The following is a 23,458-nucleotide window of genomic DNA, read 5'->3' as shown; positions in this document are numbered from 1 at the left end:
TTTGGCTAATGGCTTCATTAAGGATCATTGCATCAAAGTCTCAAGCCAAATCCAATTCCTTTGATCCTTTTCTTATCCCTCACTTGGGCAAGGCCCTTTGTTTGAAGTTTCACCCCCCAAACCCTTGACCTCGTTTGGGTCCACTAGGGTTTCTTTGTGGTCCCGCAACTTGTCACTCCAATTCCACAAGGATTGCTTAGAGAACCTTAATCTCCTAGGATTCTTACGTTTAGGGGACTTTACATCAAGAAATACTCCTCAAACTAGGTCTAGGTCTCCCTCTAGTCCTTCTTGGAGAGCCATTCTCCTTGCTTCTTAAGCAAGTAAACCCCATCACTAGAGACTCTCCTTTCAATAGGCTATCGAAATCACTACCTCTACACCATTGATACATTAATCTTAGTGATTCCTCTAATATCGGGACTCCTCCCATCGATTAAAGTTCGTAAAGAGCAAGGAGCTTTAGCTGAGGTGACAGTGGGTTATTGCTCTATTGTTGCTACTTGACCTAATAATTGCTCTATATGAACCCCTCCTAGGACCCCTGCTAGTTTGAGCGGTAACAGGACTATCCTGAGGCTACAAACGATAAAATTTTGTGTAGCTAGTGTAGCATAAGGGTGCATGGTATATGCTTGACAAACTGTATCAATGAAATTTTTTATGTTTAGATAACATCCTTCATTTTAAGCTTTGAATGTTGGTCTTAATGTTACAGTGTGTGGGGAAACTCTATTTTGTGCAATCAGGGAATGACCATTTTTGGTTCCAAAGCAATCTTAGAACCTAGCACTAATATTGTATGCTTGTTACCAGCAGTAATATATTTCATTGTGGTAAAGAGAGAGTTCACAATGAACCGATTATTTATGTTTGCATATCCATGAAAATTTCAGTCAATATCAAGAGGAACTAAGGCTTACAGCTAAACTGATTTGAACAAGGATCATGATGACTATTTATTGATTGGCTGAATTTCTATTGAATCTGTTTTGTAGTAATCAGTAATATGTATTATAACAGTGCATCCATGACTCTGAAATTCCACTATTAAATTTGGCATCATTGTCCTCACTTAAAGTGCTTGAAACCTAGGAAATGAACAAGTAAAGACCGAATACATGTTTGTATCTGACTGTAATGTCCCTTCCTAAATTATTTTTTTACAGGTTTAATTTCCTACAATTTTGGATAATTTTGGAGACCAGGGAACCCACTCAATTTTGACATAGGGACTTAGGGAAGAAAAGGAGGCCGAATTACTTTGTTAGTGGAATGTGGGGGCCACCCACATGGGAAAAATGCACTTGGCCAAGTGAAGAGTTCGAATAGCCTTGGAGGGAAGTCGAATGGCAAGGAGAAGGGGCCCACATGGGAAGGAAGGCCCATGAAATTATAAATAGGAGGAGCTCATCTTCACAAAGGCATCTTTTGAGATATTGAACTCAACCTTAGTTGCTCGAGCTGCTTAGCCGGGTCACTCGTTGTTTAGCACGAGCTCTCCAAGCGGAGAACTCACCCTCTCTTCGGTGGACTTCGAGTGCCACCCTAGTGAGGTCTCCTTTTATCATTCTGGGAGATTGCAAGTGGATATTCAGAGCCCCCAACTCAGCCATCATTCAACGAGTGCGTACTCCAGGAGGACGCAGTAGATAATTCAGTGGCTTTCTGGGAAGCACTAGTCAGAGGTGTTTTGGTGAAGGAAGTACAGGGGAATACTAGCCTTTGAGAAGATTTTAGGAGCTGGAGATTTCTGTTTGGGAACAATGTGAGTACCGGCACTCAGGGCCAGTGCAAGTACTCACTAGGCACACATGGGAATTCGTGGGTCAATATGTGGAGCGCGTTATTGCTGGGAGAGATAAGGGAAGGTTTAGGAAGGACTATCTCAGCCATTTTTGGGTGCTTGGGAGGACTTATTTAGGAGTTACAAGTAGGCCATACCTTACAGCACTTGGAGGAGGACGCAGATCTTGGGAGGCCGAATTTCTAGGGTCAAAACCAAGCCAAACCCTTTCGGGGTTTTGGTGGGTTTTTGGTTTGGAGTTTGAGATTAATTTTACATAATTTTCTGAGCACCAGAGATGGGATTTCCAGCAAATAGTGCAGATTTTTGGGGCAGCGCAAGGCATCATTGGAGCAACTGATTCTGGCACTTGGGCTTGTTATTTTGTCAACTGGGCTTTTTCAGGCAAGCCCAGGTGCACTCCTTCCACACTATTGTACATTTGCCCCAATTGATTAAAAAAATGGCTCAGCTGGTTCTTATTTCTGGAGTTTACACAGATGTTTGTTGAATGATTCAAATTTCTGGTGTTGCATTTGTTATTTGCTTTGTATATCACTATTTTTCCTAGTTTGGGACATTACACTGACAATTTCCAGCCAAAGACACTTTGAGGAAAGGTTTCTTACAAAAAATAAGGAAGAACCCACTCCCAAAGAGTCACTGTCCACATGCTTTAAGATTTGTTTCCCTCATTTCCTTTTATCATAAGAATTAGCCATCCTTGCTAAGACAGATACCCCTAATTCAGAGTGTAGAAGTCTTGTGCAAGGAAGCCCCTCTACCATTGATTAGATTCACCCTAAAGAGCAGGAAGACAAACCAAGGTGATAGTGGTTTGTCTTATGAGTTGCCTTGATTTGTCCTAAGAAATATCTTGCATATCCAGCATGACAAATCAATTGGTAACACTATGTTAAATTATGGTATGTTCTATGCTTAGAGCAATTTACTTCTTTTCTTCTTATTAGCCACAGATTAGCAATCATATATACATTAAGTAAAGTGCAGATAGAACATTAAACAATCGACAAAAAACAAGCCAAGATAAGAGACACAAGATGTGGCGGCTAGCCAGGGACAAAACCCAATGCAGGGAAACCCTTTGATCAAATCTTCTTTTATCTTCAATAGTTCAGCAGAGAGAAATAGTACAAAATCATAACTCTGTAATTTTATATCAGCAGCAACAAACACTAGATCAGCAAAGTCAAACTTGGTCAAACAACCCTGGATTGACTTCTAGTCAAATTGAAGAACTCAGTCTTCAACAGCAATAAGTAGCAGCCCAAAACAGTCCTCAAAACATGGTCAAAACAGCAGTCAATATATCAGCTCCTGCAGTCAGCCCTAACCAGTCAACGCTGCCCCAAAACAGTGGTCAAACAGAGGTCAACAAGGCTGATCTGAATTGCAGCTAGCAAGAGAGAGACTCCCCACACAAATCCGCAGTCAAGGGAGCCTATACGCTGGTCAACGCAGTCCTCTAGCACCCAAAACGTGTTGTTGTACCTTCCTGCGTCCTCCTTCCATGTCACAGCTTGTTGCCCTAACTGCGTCCTCTTTCTTCTTCCCATGTGAGAGAGTCTTCTTCCTCCTATGCATACCCAAGAGACTAGGACAGAGAAGAGATGTGGAGATGAGATGATGAGAAAATGAATCAACCTCTCTTGTATTTATATGATTCACTGGGCATGTGTGCCACACATTTAACTGTTGGCCGACCATGACAATTTGTCAAGTAAATACAAATAAATTCATATCTCCATAAATACTTGTCGGAATCGGATGATCTTTAGATCAATCCTACACCTCTCAACAAGAGGAATCTAGGAAAAATATCAATTGCCATAAATGAGGTGACCCACATGGAGTTTGGCCCTAGTTGCCAATTTTAACACTCCCTCTCAGCTAGGGAGAACTCCATCTGCAATCCGTCTGACTGTCGCTACTATCCCAGCCATCAAATGCACTGCCCTGCACAGCTTGGCCCTGCTTTGCTCTGCTCGAACTATGAAGAAGAAGAAATGATTGAGGATGTATCATACCATCCTCCACTAACCCGAAGTCAGTCTCAGAGTGTGTCATACCACTCTCACTGATCCCAGATCAATGGAGGTCATCCTAGCATAGGGAGTACGGTAGATACAATGATGCGTCCATCGATAGTACTACTAATGGTCCCTAACCCCATTTCCCTACTCATTGATCAGATGAGAGGTACTTCCCATGAGTCCCAGACTGCATGGGTAGGATGCCTCGATAGGAGAACTAATCATCCTGTCCACAGGAGAACGAATCATCCTGTCCAATAGTCGCCACAGGAGAACTAATCATCCTGGCCCACAGGAGAACTAATCATCCTGTTCCACAGTCGCCACGAAGAACTAATCATCTGGCCCACAGGAGAACTAATCATCCTGTCCTACAGTCGCCACGAAGAACTAATTATCCTAGCCCACAGGAGAACTAATCATCCTATCCTACAGTCGCCACGGAGAACTAATCATCCTGGCCCACAAGAGAACTAATCATCCTGTCCTACAGTTGCCACGGGGTGTCACAGGGGAAGGTTGAACCTTTCACCCTGTACGTAGTGCACCACCAGGGGATGGTGAGTCGCCCTATGGTCGCATGTCGCTCCAAGAAGTACCCCGCGCCCCCCTGGAGCTCCCAGAGCTCAATACATCATACTTGACCCTCATAAGAGGGTCTCTGAACAACACCAAGTTGTTCTCGGAAAGTCAAGAATTTGACCTTTCCCAGGGGCTTCGTCAAAATGTCGGCGACCTATTCATCTGTACCGATATGTTGGAGCCTTATTGCTCCCCGCTGCACCATATCTTGAATATAGTGGTACCTGATATCGATATGCTTGGAGCGATCATGAAATACGGGATTCTCTGATAAACGAATCTCGCTCTGGTTGTCACACAGGATCACGATGGTATCCAATGTAAATCCAAACAGCTCACTGAAGAGCTTTCACAACCAGACCGCCTCACAAGAGGCCATACTAGCAGCAATGTACTCTGCCTCGGCGGTGCTCAAAGCCACCGACTTTTGCTTCCTGCTCATCCAGGATATCGAGGCAGATCCCAAAGAGAAACAGCACCCGGAAGTGCTCTTTCGGTCCACCACACTGCCTGCCCAATCAGCATCGGTATATCCAAGTAGTCTCACATCTCTGGCAATGTATCTCAACCCATGAGTGATTGTGCCATGAAGATATCTCAACATATTCTTAGCACCAATCCAATGTGTGTGGTGAGGCTCAACCATATGTTGAACCAACATGTTGACTACAAAGCATATATCCGGACGGGAGTTCACCAAGAACATCAATGCTCTGACGAGTTGACGACGCTAGGTAGCATTTCGTAAAACAGGTCCAGCAGCACTATCGCTTAACTTCTTGAAGTCAATCTCCATTGGGGTAGTTACGGGCTTGCAGTCCACCATACCAAATCTCTCCAATATCTTCACCACATATTTTCCTTCAGATAGGAAAATCTCCCCTGGCTTTTGCTAGACTTCTAGTCCTAGGAAATAGTGAATCAATCCTAGGTCCTTCATCTCAAACTCAAAAGCCAACTCCCTCTTACATTTGTGAATGAGAGGGTCTGCCCCTGTTAGAAAGAGGTCGTCAACGTACAGCACCAGTATGAGAGGATTGTCATCTTCAACCTTAAAGTAAAGGTTAGGGTCGGCTTCACTCCTAGTGAATCCCAGCTTCATCAAGTAGCTATCGATCCTCTCATACCACGCTCGGGGTGCTTGCTTCAGCCCATAGAGGGCCTTCTTCAACCTGCACACATGAGATTCTCGATCATGAATCTCAAATCCTTCGGGTTGCTCCACATAGACCTCCTCTTTGATCAAACCATGCAAGAACGCAGTCTTGACATCCATCTGATGTAGGTTCCATCCTTGCGAAGCAGCAAGGGCTATGATCGAGCGGATGGTGGTATATCGGGCAACAGGTGCAAATATCTTGTCATAGTCTATACCTTCCTTCTGAGAGAAGCCACGAGCGACAAAACGAGCCTTATACTTTTCCACACTTCCATCAACTGCATGCTTTATCTTGTAAAGCCATTTCGAAGTGACAACTGCTTTGTCCTGGGGTCTGGGGACCACATCCCAGACATCGTTTTTCATGATGGACTCATATTCCTCAGTCATAGCATCCTTCCATACTTGATGCTTGACAGCTTCTGCGAATGACGAAGGCTCATTTTGGATGATCGTGCTCATGATGGTCAAGTATCCCTGATACCTGGTCGGCTTCTTACTTTCCCGGAAGGTTCCCCTGGGTGCAACGTGCCCTTCAACATCATCAAGTGTCCCCCTAAGCCATGAAGGCCTCTTCCTAGAAGAGGAGGGCTCTTGCGGAGGGGGATCAATAGGATCCATAGGTTCTTCCACATCGGGCATCATCTCATCTTCCTTTTCCTTCGGTTCCCTGGTGTCAGCTTCTTTAGATCCCCTTAGAGTAGGAAGATTGTCAACTTTGCTAAGAGCCATATCTTCGTCAAAGGTGACATCATGGCTAATCTCGACTTCCCTTTGACCAGCCACATAGATTCTATAGCCCTTAGTATTTTCTCTATAGCCCACGAAGATTCCTTTCTTTCCAGATGCACCTAATTTATTCCTTTTCTCCTTCGCCACATGAAAATATACAGGACTTCCAAAAATTCTAAAATGAGATACGTCAGGTTTCTTACCAGTGAACATCTCTTCGGGAGTCTTGGAACCCAATGCTTGATGAGGGCATTGGTTTTGTACATATACGGCGGTATTTGCAGCTTCGGCCCATAGAAACTTCGAAAGTCTTTGATCATGGAGCATAGCACGAACAACTTCCACAATCGTACGATTCTTCCTTTCCGCCACACCATTCTACTCAGGAGTATATGGTGTAGTAGTCTCCCTCTTAATGCCAGCCTCTTTGCAAAAGTTATGAAACTCATTGGATTCATACTTAGTCCCATTATCAGTCCTTAAGATCTTGATCTTCTTTTCGGTTTGATTCTCGATCAAGGCTTTGAAGTGACGAAACCAGGAGAACACTTCATCCTTCTTTTTCAAGAAGTATATCCAAGTCTTGCGAGAATAATCATCTGTAAAAGTGAAGTAATATAAATATCCTCCCAAGGAGTTCACAGGCATCATACCGGATATGTCTGAGTGAACCAACTGCAATATATCGGAGGTTTTGCTTTGGCTTGAGGGGAATGGTCCCCTTTTGAACTTTCCTTCGGCACATCCTGGTCATACACCTTCTTGATCTAATCTGAACTCAAGCATCCCGGTCACCATTTTTCTCACATCGGGTAGAGCTTTATAATGAAGGTGAGCAAACCTATGATGCCATAGTTCGGACTGAATAGATGTGTCACAAGACATGACACCCAGCGGACTTCCTCCGACCTGATATAATGAATCAACTCGAAACCCAAGAGTGAAAGCATCTTTAAAGTTCTTTTTCCATACACGTACCTTGCCATCGATGAAGGCCACCTTGTAGCCTTTGTCTTCCATTGCCAAAATGGACACCAGGTTCTTTTTGAGATCAGGTACATATAATACTTCTTGTAAATGAATTGTATTTCCCTGATTCAATTGAAGAGTGACATTCCCTACGCCTTTCATGGGATATTTTGAGTTGTCCCCAAGAACAATTTCCAGGTTGGTCTCCTTCTCTATCAGATTAGAGAGAGCTTCTTTGTAACCAATGAAGTGCCTTGAGGCACCACTATCAATAAGCCAATTTCCCAGCGAGTCCGGGGGAGCAGTAGTAGAGAGGGCCGCTGGTAGATAAGATTCATACTTGGAGTTTCTTGCCTTCTTGAAGGGTTGTCCTCTTCCTTGATTTCTGGGATTTCTTTTACCTCTGCCATTGGACCTGCCATTCCTTTCATTGCCTTGAGAGTGATTTTGATCATCGTCATGGTGTGAGTCCCTTTTATCAGGGCACTCCCTCACATAGTGGCCCATTTTGTTGCAATTGTAACATCGACCTTTTCTTCCACCTTTTGGTCCAGCCTTTCCTTTGGATTTAGCCCCAGAATTGTTTCTTCTTTTAGCATGAGAAGAAAAGGCAGAGAGATGGCCTTTAAGTGCAGGCATTTCTTGCTCTTCCATCCTTGTTTTTTCTTGAATGCATCTTGCCATCAATTCTTCAAATCCAAGAATTACATTATTGTTGAGAAGAGTAGTCCTAAATATATACCATTCAGGTGGCAGTCCTCCAAGAGTTGTGAGTGTCATTTTCCTGTCAAGAACTACTTCCCCAATAGATAGGAAATCATTCTTGATCTCAGTGATCCTTAGGAAATATGCTTGCATACTCTCATCTTTGCCCTTCTTAATTTCCTTCAACTTATTTCTAAGGAACACAAGTTGATTTGCATCATTAACTTTAAATAAACTCACCAGTCTATCGTAGATTTCCTTGGAGGTGGTCAGCTCGGAAACATAGGCCACCAAGCACTTGTCGATAGAGTCCTAGATGATCTTCCTTGCTTTGACTTCTCCCTTGGTCCACTTGCTTCTAGCAGCAGCAGATGCATTTGATGGAGGCGCAACAATATTGCCTCTCACATGGTCCAACACTTCCTGCTCTTCCAATGTTATATCAAGAGACATCTTCCATCTGTGATAGTCAAACTTCTCACGGAGTTTGTCTTCAGCGGGGAAGTGTGCTGAGGACCCCATGACTTCTTTAAGATTTCTTCAATAGCCTTCGGTGATTGCTCTTGCTCTTGCTCTTGCTTGGGCTTTGTCTTCACCTCAGCCCCAACACCATGTTAAATTATGGTATGTTCTATGCTTAGAGCAATTTACTTATTTTCTTCTTATTAGCCACATATTAGCAATCATATATACATTAAGTAAAATGCAAATAGAACATTAAACGATCGACAGAAAACAAGCCAAGACAAAAGACACAAGATGTGGCGGCTAGCTAGGGACAAACCCCAATGCAAGGAAACCCTTTGATCAAATCTTCTTTTATCTTCAATAATTCAGCAGAAAGAAATAGTACAAATCAGAATTCTATAATTTTATATCAACAGTAGCAAACCCTAGATCAGCAAAGTCAAACTTGGTCAAACAGCCTTGGATTGACTTCTAGTCAAATTGAAGAATTCGATCTTCAATAGCAATAAGTAGCAACCCAAAAAAGTCCTCAAAACATGGTAAAAACAGCAGTCAATATGTCAGCCCTAACCAGTCAACGCTGCCCCAAAACAGTGGTCAAGCAGAGATCAACAAGGCTGATCTGAATTGCGGCTAGCAAGAGAGAGACTCCCCACGCAAATCTGCAGTCAAGGGAACCTATACGCTGGTCAACGCAGTCCTCTAGCACCCAAAATGTGTTGTTGTACCTTCCTGCGTCCTCCTTCTTCCACGTCACAGCTTGCTGCCCTAATTGCGTCCTCTTTCTTCTTCCCACGTGAGAGAGTCTTCTTCCTCCTATGCATACCCAAGAGACTAGGAGAGAGAAGAGATGTGGAGATGAGATGATGAGATGATGAGAAAATGAATCAACCTCTCTTGTATTTATATGATTCACTGGGCATGTGTGCCACACATTTAACTGTTGGCCGACCTTGACAATTTGTCAAGTAAATACAAATAAATTCATATCTCCATAAATACTTGTCAGAATCGGATGATCTTTAGATCAATCCTACACCTCTCGACAAAAGGAATCTAGGAAAAATATTAGCTGCCATAAATGAGGTGACCCACATGGAGTTTGGCCCTAGTTGCCAATTTTAACACACTACCTAACCAGTCCTAGCTGAGCATGGACTCTACGAGCCTACAAACAATGGTGATTTTTACGAGTTGTAATACGCATAGTTTTTGAAGTTAGAAATCTAGTCTTCTTATATACAAACTCCATATAGAAGCCTCATCAGGAACTTATGGCATTGATTTCATTAGAACCCCACTTTTGTAGTGTCGAAATAGTTCCTAATTCAGATGCTTGAAGCTGTGTCTTTTAGTTTTGCTTTCATTTCTTACAGATAAATTTTAAATCTTTTGAGATCAGTAGAAGATAATTCCACAAAATTGATATAGCATAACAAAGCAGCCATAATGCAATGTAAGTGAATCATTAAACTCAATACTCCAATGTTCTACTCAAGAAAGGAAGAAACTTTATTAATGGCCACAGAACACCAAAATAGGTCAATGGGACTAGAGAGTACAAGAAGTGACAATGGCAATGTGGGAATGCCAAGTAACCGTTATATGTGGAAGGAAAGAAATACAAACAGAAATAGAGAATACAAGGAGGTAAACCCAAAAGATAAACCATAAAGAGGACAAAAAATAAATGCATCACTATTAAAGAGGAGGATAAGATATGAGAGTCACTAATCAGTACCAAAAGTAGAAATAGACGGGGGTATACCTCTGTTATCATCAAGGAATTTGAACTTTTTCAATCCGTATAACTTAGTACATCACATGTAAAAATTACTAATCAGGCAATATTGAAGATAGGAAACAAGATGTACAAAAAAGAAGGGGAATTAAACATGTATACCTCAACATGAAACACGACAATTTCCCCTGCACGAATTGGTGCTTTACTCATATGTAGAAACAATATGTCACCCTGTAAAAAAGGGAAAGAACTGATCAAAGAACAAACCCAAGCAACATATCATAACAAATTCAACTTAAGCACATAAAAAAAGTTTTCAATGGCATCAAGCATTCAATCATCTTAAATCTGACTTGAATTATAATCCAATTCATTTGAGCATGACTCAAATAGTCACTACATGAAGATAATGTTAGTTACCTGGCCTCAAGGGCTAGCTCAATCAGTGGGTGCCACTATTGCGAGGACATTGCTGGTAATCCAACACACTGTACAAGTCCCCGGCTCAATTTCCCATGGGATCAAGTGCATTAACTCTACACTGCCTGCTTTCCACTAGCTACCATCCTTGAAACTAAGGGAAGTGATTGGGAGTAGTGCTAGAATTTGATGGCCAAATTGACCATCACAAGGCATTTGGGCTGTCAAAATATGACAAAAAAATCCACATTTTCTTCATAAAAGCTAATGAAAATGTTTAATATGTGTCGTAAAACTATCAAAACCGTCAAGTTTGAAGGGTGTATCTCAATCTGTTTTCAAACTCCAACCCTGCTCGAGAGATTCTGGAGCAGTTATTTCCAAGGAAAAAAGGTAATAGCAACCTATGTTTTTACCAATATTTTTAATAAAAGGACAAAGGAAAGATAGTAGCATTCAAATCAACAAAAAGAATGTCTAATGCATTTGATAATGGCATTTCTTAAAATGGAATTAAGGAAAGATATACCAATAATCAACCCTATGTGGTGAATCTGTGACATTTAGAAAGCGCTTATTCACCATCATCATCTTATGGAGACAGAGGAATGTATATCAGCCTTCAGGCATCATCCTTATGTGTCAATAATTCTAGGTAGAAAACAAAATAATGCTACGACCTTGAATAAGAGGATTCCCATAAAAACATAATTAGGGTCTATACAATTATACCATACTAAATAATAGCCTAACATCTTAGAAAAGAAGAAATTTGTTTATTAGAAAAATAAGCCAACTTAAAAAATAGGTGTTAGGGGGGCCATCTATAGAAAGCCCACAAAGGAGATAGCCCACTTATAATATGCCAATAGAACTATGGGTCCACCAATAGGACGCATAAAAGATAAGAATCCACGTTAAATTCAACTTGGAACACCCTATAAATGCTTTTCCAAGAGGACCACACCATGGATAAATCATTGCTAGAGTATAGCACAAATAAATACTAATGCTAAGTTGTATAGATATAGGTACAAGCACCGATATAAATACATTACTTCATGCAAATACAACAATTCTTAGAACTTAGTGTAGCTTGGATAACACACACACACACATTTAATATACTATATATGTTATATTTATCTAATATGTAATGTTTGTGTATTGATCGACACAAATGGAGAAACTAGATAGCAAAAGAACAAAGAAGCATAAAAGGGTTGGAGTCATAGCCTATCTAGATCCCATGGGCTATTGACAGAAAAATAAGGGGGTCACCAAAATAAAATAAATAATAATTAAATAAAGGTGGTGAAAGTTACTTTAGGAAAAATAAATTGACCCATGGTTTTTGCTTACCACCTATTCACCACTGAAGTATACTTGAGGAATTGAAGACTCCATGCCCAAAGATATGTCAGAGGATTCATGTACCATCAGAGTTCAAAGATCACCAAAGCTTCTAAGCTCTATCTTCTTCTTCTCATTTTTCTTCTATATTGTACTCAGATTCTGCAAGCCCTGCAGGGATGTTGTAAAGTGATGCTAGTGTGATGAATCGAGTCATGTAACAGGCCTAGGTAACTTGGGACATTGTCATCAAGTGAGTTTACTCTGGGAAGTTTTTTTTACTTGGTTAATTATTGGTACTTTTTAGCACTTAATAATTAATTGAGTTTTTTCTTCCAAGCTATAACCCCAAAGTCGGAGTGCGGCTTGATGACAAGGCCTTGGGTGAGTCCTAGTGTCTAGAGTCATTGTATATTACCATATACTAGATCACACAAAATATTTCATGGAATTTGATTAGGTTTGTTACCGCTCAAACTAGCAGGGGGCATAAAAGGGATTCCTAAAGGGCAACTGCTAGATCAAAGGGCAACGATGGAGGCTTAGCCCACTGTCACCTTAGCTAAGACTCCCTGCTCTTTACAGACTTTCACCGATGAGAGGAGACGCGATATATATAGAAGGTCACTTGAGAAGGATAAATCAAACAATGGATATGAAGTGACCCTTATAATCCCTTTCCTAGAAGGGGCTTTTAGAATATAGATTTCTTGTTGTTGATTTTTGGGTAGCATCAGATGTGCTCTAGCTCCAAAATTTTGTGGAGGGGCTAGAACACATGAGATCTCCAGGACCCAAAAATCGTTTGGAGAAATTCCACCCAGAGTGCATGTTATTCAAATAATTAATTATTTTTAATGGTGCCTAAGTTAAAACTTAGGAAATTAAAATAATTAAAGTGAATTAATGTAAATATGGATGAGAAGCTTCTAAGTGACGAGAATCAAGTCTAATTTAATCTTAGTCGTTGATTAGAGATTAGATCACGGCCGTTGATTTCTCAACAGGAAAAGTATAAAGGAAGGCTTGGGGTCAGTTGGAGAATACATATAGGGAGAGCAGCACTTAAGCTAGATCGAAATTTTGGGGCATGGTTTGCTAAGAATTTTGGAGTAAGCTTCTAGTGCAGAGAGAGGCAGTTCGGCAACAGGACTTTGGTCCAAGGTCGAGAATACATAACAGAGAGGTAGTACAACACCAGGGAGAGAGAGCGCATCTCCAGGAGGGTGACGCAGAAGCTAGAGGGGCTGACGCAGTCACGCAGAGGCAGCACTGGGGTTTCTGTGAGGCAGATCGGGCATCAGTTCAGCAGATTGATTTCTGAGCTAGGAAGGGTCACTGGGAGGGTGACGCAGGTCCAAGAGAAGGTGATGCAGTTCCAGGGCAGAGTTGGGAGCAGCCATCGTTGCACAGCACTGGGGACAGCGCAGTCACCAATGGGGTTTGATCATCCAATGGTTGGATCCAACAAAATATCTGTCTCCGAATAGAGGTACTTCTGTCGGGTTTATTCTCTATTGCGTGAGCCGAATTCAGCACCCTAGTTGTATTCAGAAAGAAATCTACTTAATAATAAAACCCCCATATCTGCTGCACTGTTTTTCCCATTTTCCAGGGACGTTTAGTCCAAAAATAAGTGTCCTTTGTAAGGTTGTCTCATTTATTTTTTAGTACTTGATCTGTATAGTGTTGTAGGCTGCAGTGCATTTACATTAATATTTTCTGAAGAATTTTGAAAATAACTTGTTAAACTGAAGAACACAAGTAGGTAATGCAAATCAGTTTACTGCGGTAGGATTTCTGGTTTGTTAAATTCAGAAATTTTCACATGGTATCAAAGCGATTACAAATCAAGGAGGACTAAAGCCATCAGCGAAAGGACAAAGGAAAATCTGTGTTGAAGACAGTTGTCCCGAGAGACAGTGCAGTTTCTGGCTGAGAGAGCAGAGGAGGGGTGACGCAATCACCAAGGGAGGCTCACCCAAAGCTTGTGTCAGCCTGATTGGGTGACGTTGTTGCTGCAGAGGGCAGCACAGTGGTTACTGGGCCAGCACAGAGACTGTTGAGTCTCGTTTTTCCAGTTGTCGTGGCTAGAGGTGCAGCACAGATTTCATCTGGAATTGTTGGTGGGGTGTTGATTCTGTAGGTGCAAAACAATACCTAGTGGGGCAGAAGCAAAGTAGAGGGAATCAGTTCCTTAGAAGATTTCTTGCCAAGAAATCTAGATCCAATGCTGAGCAGCAACAAAGAGAGATTAGAGAGGGGTGGTTCGACAGTTGTTGCCAGAAGGATTTCTGTGAAGGAAATCGAATTTCAGAGGGAGCTTGTTCCTTAGGGGATCTCTAGCGCCAAAGAAATCCAGATCCGAGTTTTGCTGGGGCAACAGCAAAAGAGGGAGAAGAGAACAAGTTCGACACACATTTGAGCAGAGATGGCAGTTAATGGACTGAGGGATCAAGACAGGTTGGATGGAGCATCCAACTTTGTCATTTGGAAGGCCAGGATCCTGACAGTTTTGGAAAAAAATTGCATCAAGGAATATGCCTTGAAGACGGTTATTGTTCCGATTGATATTGATCCTCTCAATAAGTACAAGGAGGCTCAGGCAAAATCAAAGTGCATGATCTTGAACGGGGTCAAGGATCATGTGATCCCACATATTGTTGAGAAAGACACAGCAAGGAAAATGTGGGAGGCCTTGACCACATTGTACGAGGGAACTTTCATTCAACGGAAGATGTTGCTTGAGAGTCAATTAAGACAGTTTCAAATGTAGAAGGGAGAAGAAATCAATCCCTTCCTTCTCAGGTTGCAAAGGATCCGTGACTAGCTAACTTCCATAGGGGCTACACCAGATGCTGAATTTATGGTCAGGACTGCCCTGAATGCAGTCACTGAAGACTAGGAAACCTTTGTCCAAAGCATCTTGGGTAGGGCTTCTCTTCCCAGTTGGGAGGAGATGTGGTAGCTCTTCGACAGGAAGAGATCAGACAGTGGACCAAGGCGGGAAGCAGCAGCAAAGGGATCAGAATCAAGAAGGAGGAAGAGGAGGATGCGACTCTCGCATCAGTGGGATAACAAGGGCAGCAGAAACAAAAGGACATATCCAAAGTCAGATGCTTCAGATGTGGAGAAATGGGTCATTTCACCACACAGTGCCCTTGGAAGAAGGGCAAAGAAGAGAAGTCTGACTCGAAGGTTGCTCCAGCGAAAGCTGACGAAGAGGACAATGATGATTGCGCCATGAGTGCTCATGTACCTCTAGAGAAGAGGTGGGGCGATATTGAGCTGTAGTCAGGAGGACTACAGTAAGGGCAGGATCCTTGAGGTGCTCAAACTCTTGGATCACATACGGCTATGGGAGCCCTTAATGACAGTAGCAGAATGACAGGAATCCATTTTGAAATGCCCTCGATCTCCCTATGGATTCTGAAGGGAGAACTTCCTGATCGCCTCCTACCCACTAGGCAATAGTTTGATAGGATTACCTAGGATGACTGTCAGCTCAGATCCTACAGGCAATTATGGTCCTGAAACTTTCGCACATCAGTTGGTGCGAGGGATGATGGAGCAACAGTGGCAAAGCTAGAGCACCAAAGTCTGAAGCAACGCATGGAGCAGCAGTGCGGAAGGCACAGAGAAGATACAATAGCAGTGCAATAGCATCAGAGGGTCAGCACAGATTAGCAGCAGACAATGTTTTTAAAACCGGAACCGGTGACCGGAACCGGTGACCGGACCGGTCCACCTAATGAACCGGTTTACCGACCGGAACCGGTCTAACCGGGACTGGTTTGGTCTAAACGAACCGGTTTTAAAAAAAACATTAAATAATTAATTTTTAATGAAACAAAACTATTTTTAAGATGTAAAACCATGATTCCAAGCCAATAGAGACAAAATATGCAAAGTTTGCTCATTTATATACCATGTAAAGGTGAATATATCAAAATGGCACCGAGTGCAATACATATCATCGACAAAATAGCAAAATACATAAGAAATGAGGCTCTAAATGGCCTATAAAGTCCAAAAACAATGTTGCAAGCTATGAGGCCATTGGCCTACAGTCCTACTACAAGTCTACAGTGTACACATGATCAATCATCAAGTTCATCACCACTACTAGACACAGGATCATCATCAGGAGCTACATAGACATCATCTGGTTCAGAGTCTGAGGATGCCTCAGCCTGATTTGCAACCTCAGTATCAATGCCACCAATGACAATAGAAGTGGAAACGAAACCTTTCCTAGATTTGAAGTTTACCGTCTGTCTGGCAAGGACCGGTAATGTGATGTTAAAGCAACCATAAAAAAATGCTAAGGCATTTTAAGTGCAAAGGGAGAAATGTTACAGATAAAAAAGTCACTCGTAATTCTGAAGATGTACATGACATTTTAAGCTTTCAATTACTGGGACAAGGTGAGAATGCTTGAGGGAGGACATTCCAAAGGAATATGGAGTCACATGGGGTGTTTTATTTCAAAATTGTACAAAAACAAGCATAATTGTGGGCACTTGGGATTTGGGGGAACACCAGCTTAAGAGGAAGTTTGATTGTTATTCAGGGGGTTTAAAGATCACATACAACATCGTGGGAATGTCTTTTAAGCTAGGCAACATAAATTTACCAAAAAGAAAAAAGATGGGATCCAAAGTATCATGTTAAAAAATACACGAGATTGAAAGAAATAATTAGTTTAAAAGAAAGATATACTTTCGTGCAGGAAGCAATGGAGTTTGCACATAATAATGAAGACAACTGTAATCTTATTTAAGCCTTAGAGTTTGTCAACTTTGACTCTTTCTACAAGAAAAGCAGTTAAATATAAAATGAGGATAATTGAACCTCTAACAATGCTCCAGAAGAAAAAGAAAAAATAGTGTAATGGCGGTTAATGCTCACATGAGTTATTAGTTGTTAACACAAAATTCACAAATTTATTGTAAATGATCATGCACATTTGTGAGCATACCCTTTGGTTCCATGGTTCAAGTTCATGCAAAGTTCAGCTTGAGAGTTCTTTGAGATTCAGAACAAGACAACACAACATCCGAGTGATGCCTCTTAGATAGCTAAGTTTGTGCCTGAATTAACCCTAGATCCTGCACAAAGGAACACAGGTGATCTGTTGATTACAAACTGTTTCGTTTGAAGAGCATGCCTAAAACCGGCCGGTTTAGGACGGAACCGGCCGGTTTTTCACCGGTTAGGGCAAAAACTGGGCGAAGGGGGCCTTCCAACCGGGTTTTTTGGCCGGTCTAGACCGGCGGCCTTGCTAACCGGCCGGTTAGACCGGTAACCGGTTTTTTAAAACGGTTTTGAAAACACTGGCAGCAAAGGGTCAGCACAGATTAGCAGCAGAGGTAGCTTTAGCGTCAAGGGGCATCCAGACTGACCAGCATGTCAGTTTTTGGGTGGCTTTTCAGTTGCTTACTTCTCAGCAACTGAGTTGCAGTGCAGCAGTTAGCAGTGGCAGTGTTATGGGCAACATGATGCAGCATATTGAGAGGGAGTTGCAGTACAGATGCAACAGTGATAGTGGCAGTGTCATGGGCAGCAGTACAGATTGCAGCAGCGCAGTGGATGAAGGGCAGCAGGCCAAGCATCAGCAGCGCAGAGGACCGATGTCGTGGATCAGTGTGATACTTCTGCTGGGAAGTATTGCTAGAGCACATTCCTCGCTAAGAGGGAGTGTTGATTTTTGGGTAGCATCGGATGTGCTCTAGCTCCGAAATTTTGTGGAGGGGCTAGAACACATGAGATCTCCAAGACCCAGAAATCGTTTGGAGAAATTCCACCCGAAGTGCATGTTATTCAAATAATTAATTATTTTTAATGGTGCCTAAGTTAAAACTTAAGAAATTAAAATAATTAAAGTGAATTAATATGAATATGGGTGAGAAGCCTCTAAGTGACCAGGATCATGTCTAATTTAATCTTAGCCGTTGATTAGAGATTAGATCACGACCGTTGATTTCTCAATAGGAAAAGTAAAAAGGAAGGCTTGGGGTCAGTTGGAGAATACACACAGGGAGAGCAGCACTTGAGCTAGATCGAAATTTTGGGGCGTGGTTTGCTGAGAATTTCGGAGTAAGCTTATAGTGCAGAGAGGGGCAGTTCAACAGCGGGACTTTCGTCCAAGGCCGAGAATACATAACAGAGAGGCAATGCAGCACCAGGGAGAGACAACGCAACTCCAGGAGGGTGACGCAGAAGCTAGAGGGGCTAACGCAAGTCACGCAGAGGCAGCGCTGGGGTTTCTGTGAGGCAGATCGGGCATCAGTTCAGTAGATCGATTTTTGAGCCAAGAAGGCTCACTGGGAGGGTGACGCAGCTCCTAGAGGAGGTGATGCAGTTCCAGCGCAAAGCTGGGAGCAGCCATCGCTGCACAGCACTAGGGACAACGCAGTCATCTGTGGGGTTTGATCATCCAATTGTTGGATCCACCAAAATATCTGTCTCCAGATAGAGGTACTTCTGTCGAGTTTATTCTCTATTGGGTGAGCCGGATTTGGCACCCTAGTTGTATTCAGAAATCTGCTTAATAATAAAACCCTCATATCTACTGCACCAATTTTCCCACATTGGGTTTTTCCGGGGACGTTTAGTCCAAAAATAAGTGTGTCCTTTGTATGGTTGTCTCATTTATTTTTCAGTACTTGATCTATATAGTGGTGTAGGATGTAGTGTATTTACATTAATATTTTCTGAAGAATTCTGAAAATAACTTGTTAAACTGAAGAACACGAGTAGGTAATGTGTAATGTTCCCAAGTAGGGATTTAAGTGATATTCTAAACAAATAAACAATGCAGCAACATAAAATTAAAAACATGCATTAAACACCCATTAAAACATTGTAAATCTGGAACTGCTAAGCCATATATTATAAAATCTGAGAGAATAGGTACAATATAAATGAAGTGGTGCATTTGGGCTTGTCTCAAGGACAAGCTGGACCCAACTCAGGTGATGGAATGATTGAGATGATGGTTGTTCAGTTGCTACACCACTCTACACTGCGTTGTCCTAGTGAAACTGCGAATCTGCTAACTTCGACCTACTGCAAGGTGCCCAAAAAATTCTTTCCTTTCAGCCTTAGACTCCTTGGACAAAACCCAGAAAACCCAAAAGGTAATTTCTCTAATTTTGACTTTGGATTTTAAGCCTCCTTGGAGCCCCTCTCCGGCACTGCTGCCAAATTCGATTTGCAAAAAACAGCATGCAAATCCACCTGAAAAAACCCCTCAATGCTAGTTTCACCTGTGATAACTGATTCCTTGCTCCTCGGATGATCCTTTGCCCAGATGGCTGCTCTCCTAAGCCCCACGAATTTGTTGCTAGAGGCCTCTGCGCAGTCCCTCTGCCCAGAAATGCGTAATGTTGTAATCACTGATTGGCTGGCTGCAAAACTCAAAGAAAATGTCCTCAACCCACTACCTCTCCTACTCCCGAAACTCCCAGCAAGCTAGGGACTTCTCGGCTGGCTCACTCCTATTCTGCGTGTTTCTGGCTACCCAGAAAGTACACAGTCTCCTCCTCTGCGTGGCTGGATGGGTTGTATGTCGATGCTGGAACTCCTGCAATCTCTATGGAACAACCTCCCTAGGGCGAGCACAAATAGTCCCCCTAAGTAGAGGTTGAATCTTCCCTGCGGAAGGCTTGTGGCTAAACAGTGGGTAGACTCGCTAAGCAGCAGAGCATACAAACATAATGAGAGCTCCTTCCTCTTTTATCACTTTGGGCCCCCTTAGCCTCTTGTAGGCCCCTCCTTCCTCTAGTTCAATTTCCCTCCAACGCACTCCTTGGCCATGTTCGAATTATTCATGTGGGTGGCCCCCACATTCCACTAGCTACCAGAAATAAAGTCAAATTGCCTATAGTTCCTAAGTTCTGTGTGTGGGGTCCTCCTCCTAAGCCAAAAATGATGACAAAATTGTGTAGCTGTACCCCGTGACTAATACATTTGAGAAGGGACATGACAGTCCTCCCCTCCCAAATGTTGCTTGCCCTCAAGCAACCTCAAAGTCGGGTGCTCCAGTATGTGCTCACCCTCCCAGGTGGCATCCTCATCCGACAAGTTCTTCCATCGTACCAAGAACTCCCTGATGGTTCTGCTCCTCAGTCTCCTCTCCCTACTCTCCAGAATGGCCTTGGTTCTGACACCAAATGGCCCTCATCATCCAAAGGGGGTGGATCAGCTGCTACGATCACCTGTTGTCCCAACACTTTTTTCAGACATGAGACATGAAATACGTTATGGATTCTACTCCCTGGAGGCAGCTCTAGCTCATAAGCCACCTCTCCAACCCGCCTAGTCACCTGGTAGGGCCCATAGAAGCGTGGCTATAGCTTCTCGGCCCCCTTTTGTTTCAGCATAGACTGTCTGTAAGGCTGCAACCAGAGGTACACTAGGTCCCCCTCCTCAAAGTGCCTCCCTATCCTGTGCCGATCTGCATACAGTTTTTGTTGATTTCGAGCTGTCGCTAGATTATCATTGAGAGCTTTGAAGATATCTTGGCTCTCTTGGACCCAGTCTTTGGCCTTTGGGGCCCGATTGTATCCGAAAATAACATCAACAAAAGTTAGAGCATCATAACCATAGAGGGCACGGAAAGGAGTCATACCGATAGACATGTGGTGTGTGGTGTTGTAGTAGAACTTGCCCAAGTGCAACCATCAAATCCACATCCTCTGCTGACCATCACATAGTTTCTCAGGTACCCCTCCAACCACTGGTTGACCCTCTCCATCTGGTCGTCCGTTTGAGGGTGATAACTGGTGCTAGGAGTGAGCTCCGTCCCAACCAACCTGAAGAGCTCCTGCCAAAAGCCACCCATAAATCTATTGTCTCTGTCGCTCACAATGTTCTTGGAGAGTCCATGTAGCCTGAAAAACTCAAGGAAGAACAACTCGGCAACCTGGTCAGCCATGTAGCTAGTGGGGATGGAGAAGAAGTGGGCAAATTTGGTCAGCTTGTCGACCACCTCATATATGCAATCCTTCCCCTGTACAGTGGGGAGCCCAATGATGAAATCCATCGAGATACTTTCCCATTTCCCCTCTGGAACGGGAAGTGGTTGTAATAGCCCTGCAAGGTGAGTCAGCTCCCCCTTGTTCCGTTGGCAGGCCTCACACTCCCTTACGTGCTGCAATACGTCCTCCTTGAGGCCTTTCCATGTGAACCTCTCCCGAACAGCCATGCAAGTCTTCCAGAACCCCTAGTGTTCGGACAGTGGTGAATCGTGAGTTGCCTGGAGTACCGTCTCCCTCAACTGCGAGTTAGGCACCAATGCGCCCCTTGTAATAGATGACCTCATCCATCACACGGTAACGCTCATCTACATGTGTCCCCTCTAGCACCTCGCAGGCCTTCCTGTCCTTAGAGTACTCTACCAACAGCTGAGCCTTCCAATCCTGGCAGATGCTCATAAGAGATAACCCAGCCGGTCTCCTGGATAGAGCATCGGCCACCACATTGTGCTTGCCCCGCACATACTCAATATCAAAGTCGTAGGCCTACACCTTGTTGACCCATCTCTGTTGCCTGTCATTGAGGCCCTGCTGCCCCATGAAATGTCGAAGACTATTGTGATCAATCGTCACTCGGAATCGGTTGCCCACCAAGTACTGGCGGAACTTGGCTAACGCACGCATAATGACCAGCATCTCCTTGTCATATATGGAATATGACAGCTCATGCAGTAGGAGCTTCCGACTCTCGAAAGCTATGGGTGCCCCTCTTGTGACAATACGGCTCCAACTCCTACCCCAGATGCATCACACTCCACCGTGAATTGCTGGGAAAAATCCGGGAGTGCCAAAACAGGGCAACTACTCATCACCTCCTTGAGGCGATCAAAGGTGGCCTGTGCTCCCTCAGTCCATGCGAAGGCCCCTTTCTTGGTCAAGTTGGTCAAGGGTGTTGCCAGTTGTGAGAACCCTTTGACAAACTTCCTATAGTAAGTGCAAATGCTCAAGAAGCCTCTCAGCATAGTCACGTCTCGGGGTACTGGCCAATCCCGAATGGCCTGGATCTTCTCCTCATGAACCTTCACCCCGTCTACTCCAATGATATGCCCGAGATAAAGCATCTCTGTCAATCCAAACTCGCACTTGGAGAGCTTGGCATAAAACTGCTACTCCTCCAAAATGCGCAGTACCTCCTCCAAGTGTTGGAGGTGCTCCTCCCATGTCTTGCTATAGATCAAGATGTCATCAAAAAATACTAGCACGAACCTCCTCAGCTGCCCCCGAAAGATATGGTTCATGCAAGACTGAAATGTGGCGGGAGCGTTGGTCAGCCCAAATGGCATGACCAGAAACTCAAAGTGCCCATAGTGGCACCGGAATGTTGTCTTTGGGATGTCCTGATCCCGAACTCTGATCTGGTGGTACCCCGAACGCAGATCGATCTTAGAGAAGTACTTGGCTCCTCTAAGCTCATCCATCAGCTCATCAATGCGGGGAATGGGGTACCGGTTCTTGAGGGTCTTCCTATTAAGGGCTCTCTAGTCGATACACATCCTGAGGGTCCCATCCTTCTTCTTCACCAACACTACGAAAGAAGCAAAAGGACTGGAACTAGGCCTGATGTGACCCAAAGCAAGCAACTCCTGAATAGCCTTCTCTATCTTATCCTTATAGGCTTTGGGGTGCCTGTAAGGAGTAGTGATGACTGCCTGTATACCCGACTCCAGCTCAATGGTGTGCTCAAACCCTCTATTTGGTGGCTGCCCTGGTGGAATGTCCCCGAACACCACTGCGTACCTGTCCAGTAGAGCCTGTATGTGTGCTGGTGGTGACGGTGCCTGTCCCCCAACTTCTGAGATCCTCAACTCAACTGCCCATGCAATGTCCCCATGTCGAAGATTTGCCTCCATCCTATGGGCCGAAACTATCTGAGGCGAATAAGACTGCATGCCTCTCAAGACCACCAGTTTGCCATCTGGCCCAAGGAATTCCATCTCAGGTTTCCTCCAATTTGTTGTGACTCGCCCAAGGGAATACAACCACTGGACACCCATCACCATGTTAGTGTCTGGCACATCGACCACAAAGAAGTGGTTCTTCATCAAGTTGTTTCCCGTAACTACTGTCAAGGAGAGCACGTATCTGGTACACTGGATGGTACGATCACCTGGCACTAGGACGGAGAACCCCTCAAACTCTGTTGTGGTGAGGCCCCTCCTCTATACCAGCTGTGCATCTATGAAGTTGTGGGTAGCCCCATTGTCCACTAGTACCAACACCCTTTGTCCCTGTACCATACCTCTGATCCCGACTGTCAAAAACTTAGGAATCCCGCATAGAGAAGCAAGGACTTCCCCCCCCCGATGAGGCAAGAGATGCCCCTCCTTGTGGAGGTGGTCGTGGTGGTGGCCCTCTGTCCCCCGCACTCTCTCCATCTATCCCACCACAATCCTACTCCACCTCGTCCTCCTGGTCACTGTCAGAAAAGACCTCAATGTAATGTGC

General features: G+C 43.7%; 1 protein-coding gene across 3 annotated transcripts in view; it reads right to left on the bottom strand.

The window, feature by feature from the left end:
- The window catches only part of LOC149191461 (uncharacterized), a 311,627-nt gene that overhangs the window by 162,004 nt on the left and 126,165 nt on the right, over positions 1-23,458 (bottom strand). For all 3 annotated transcript variants that reach the window (XM_089406243.1, XM_089406242.1, XM_089406241.1), the window contains one exon: positions 10,359-10,430. In XM_089406243.1, the coding sequence (XP_089262369.1) occupies positions 10,359-10,430 (72 nt within the window). The remainder of the gene's footprint in view (positions 1-10,358; positions 10,431-23,458) is intronic.

This window comes from Pinus tabuliformis, chromosome 2_2 (assembly GCF_031772625.1).
Source record: "Pinus tabuliformis cultivar Carrire ecotype Pingquan chromosome 2_2, CPIR1, whole genome shotgun sequence".
In the NCBI taxonomy this organism is placed as follows: Eukaryota; Viridiplantae; Streptophyta; class Pinopsida; order Pinales; family Pinaceae; genus Pinus; species Pinus tabuliformis.
This window is presented reverse-complemented; position numbering and strand designations above follow the sequence as displayed.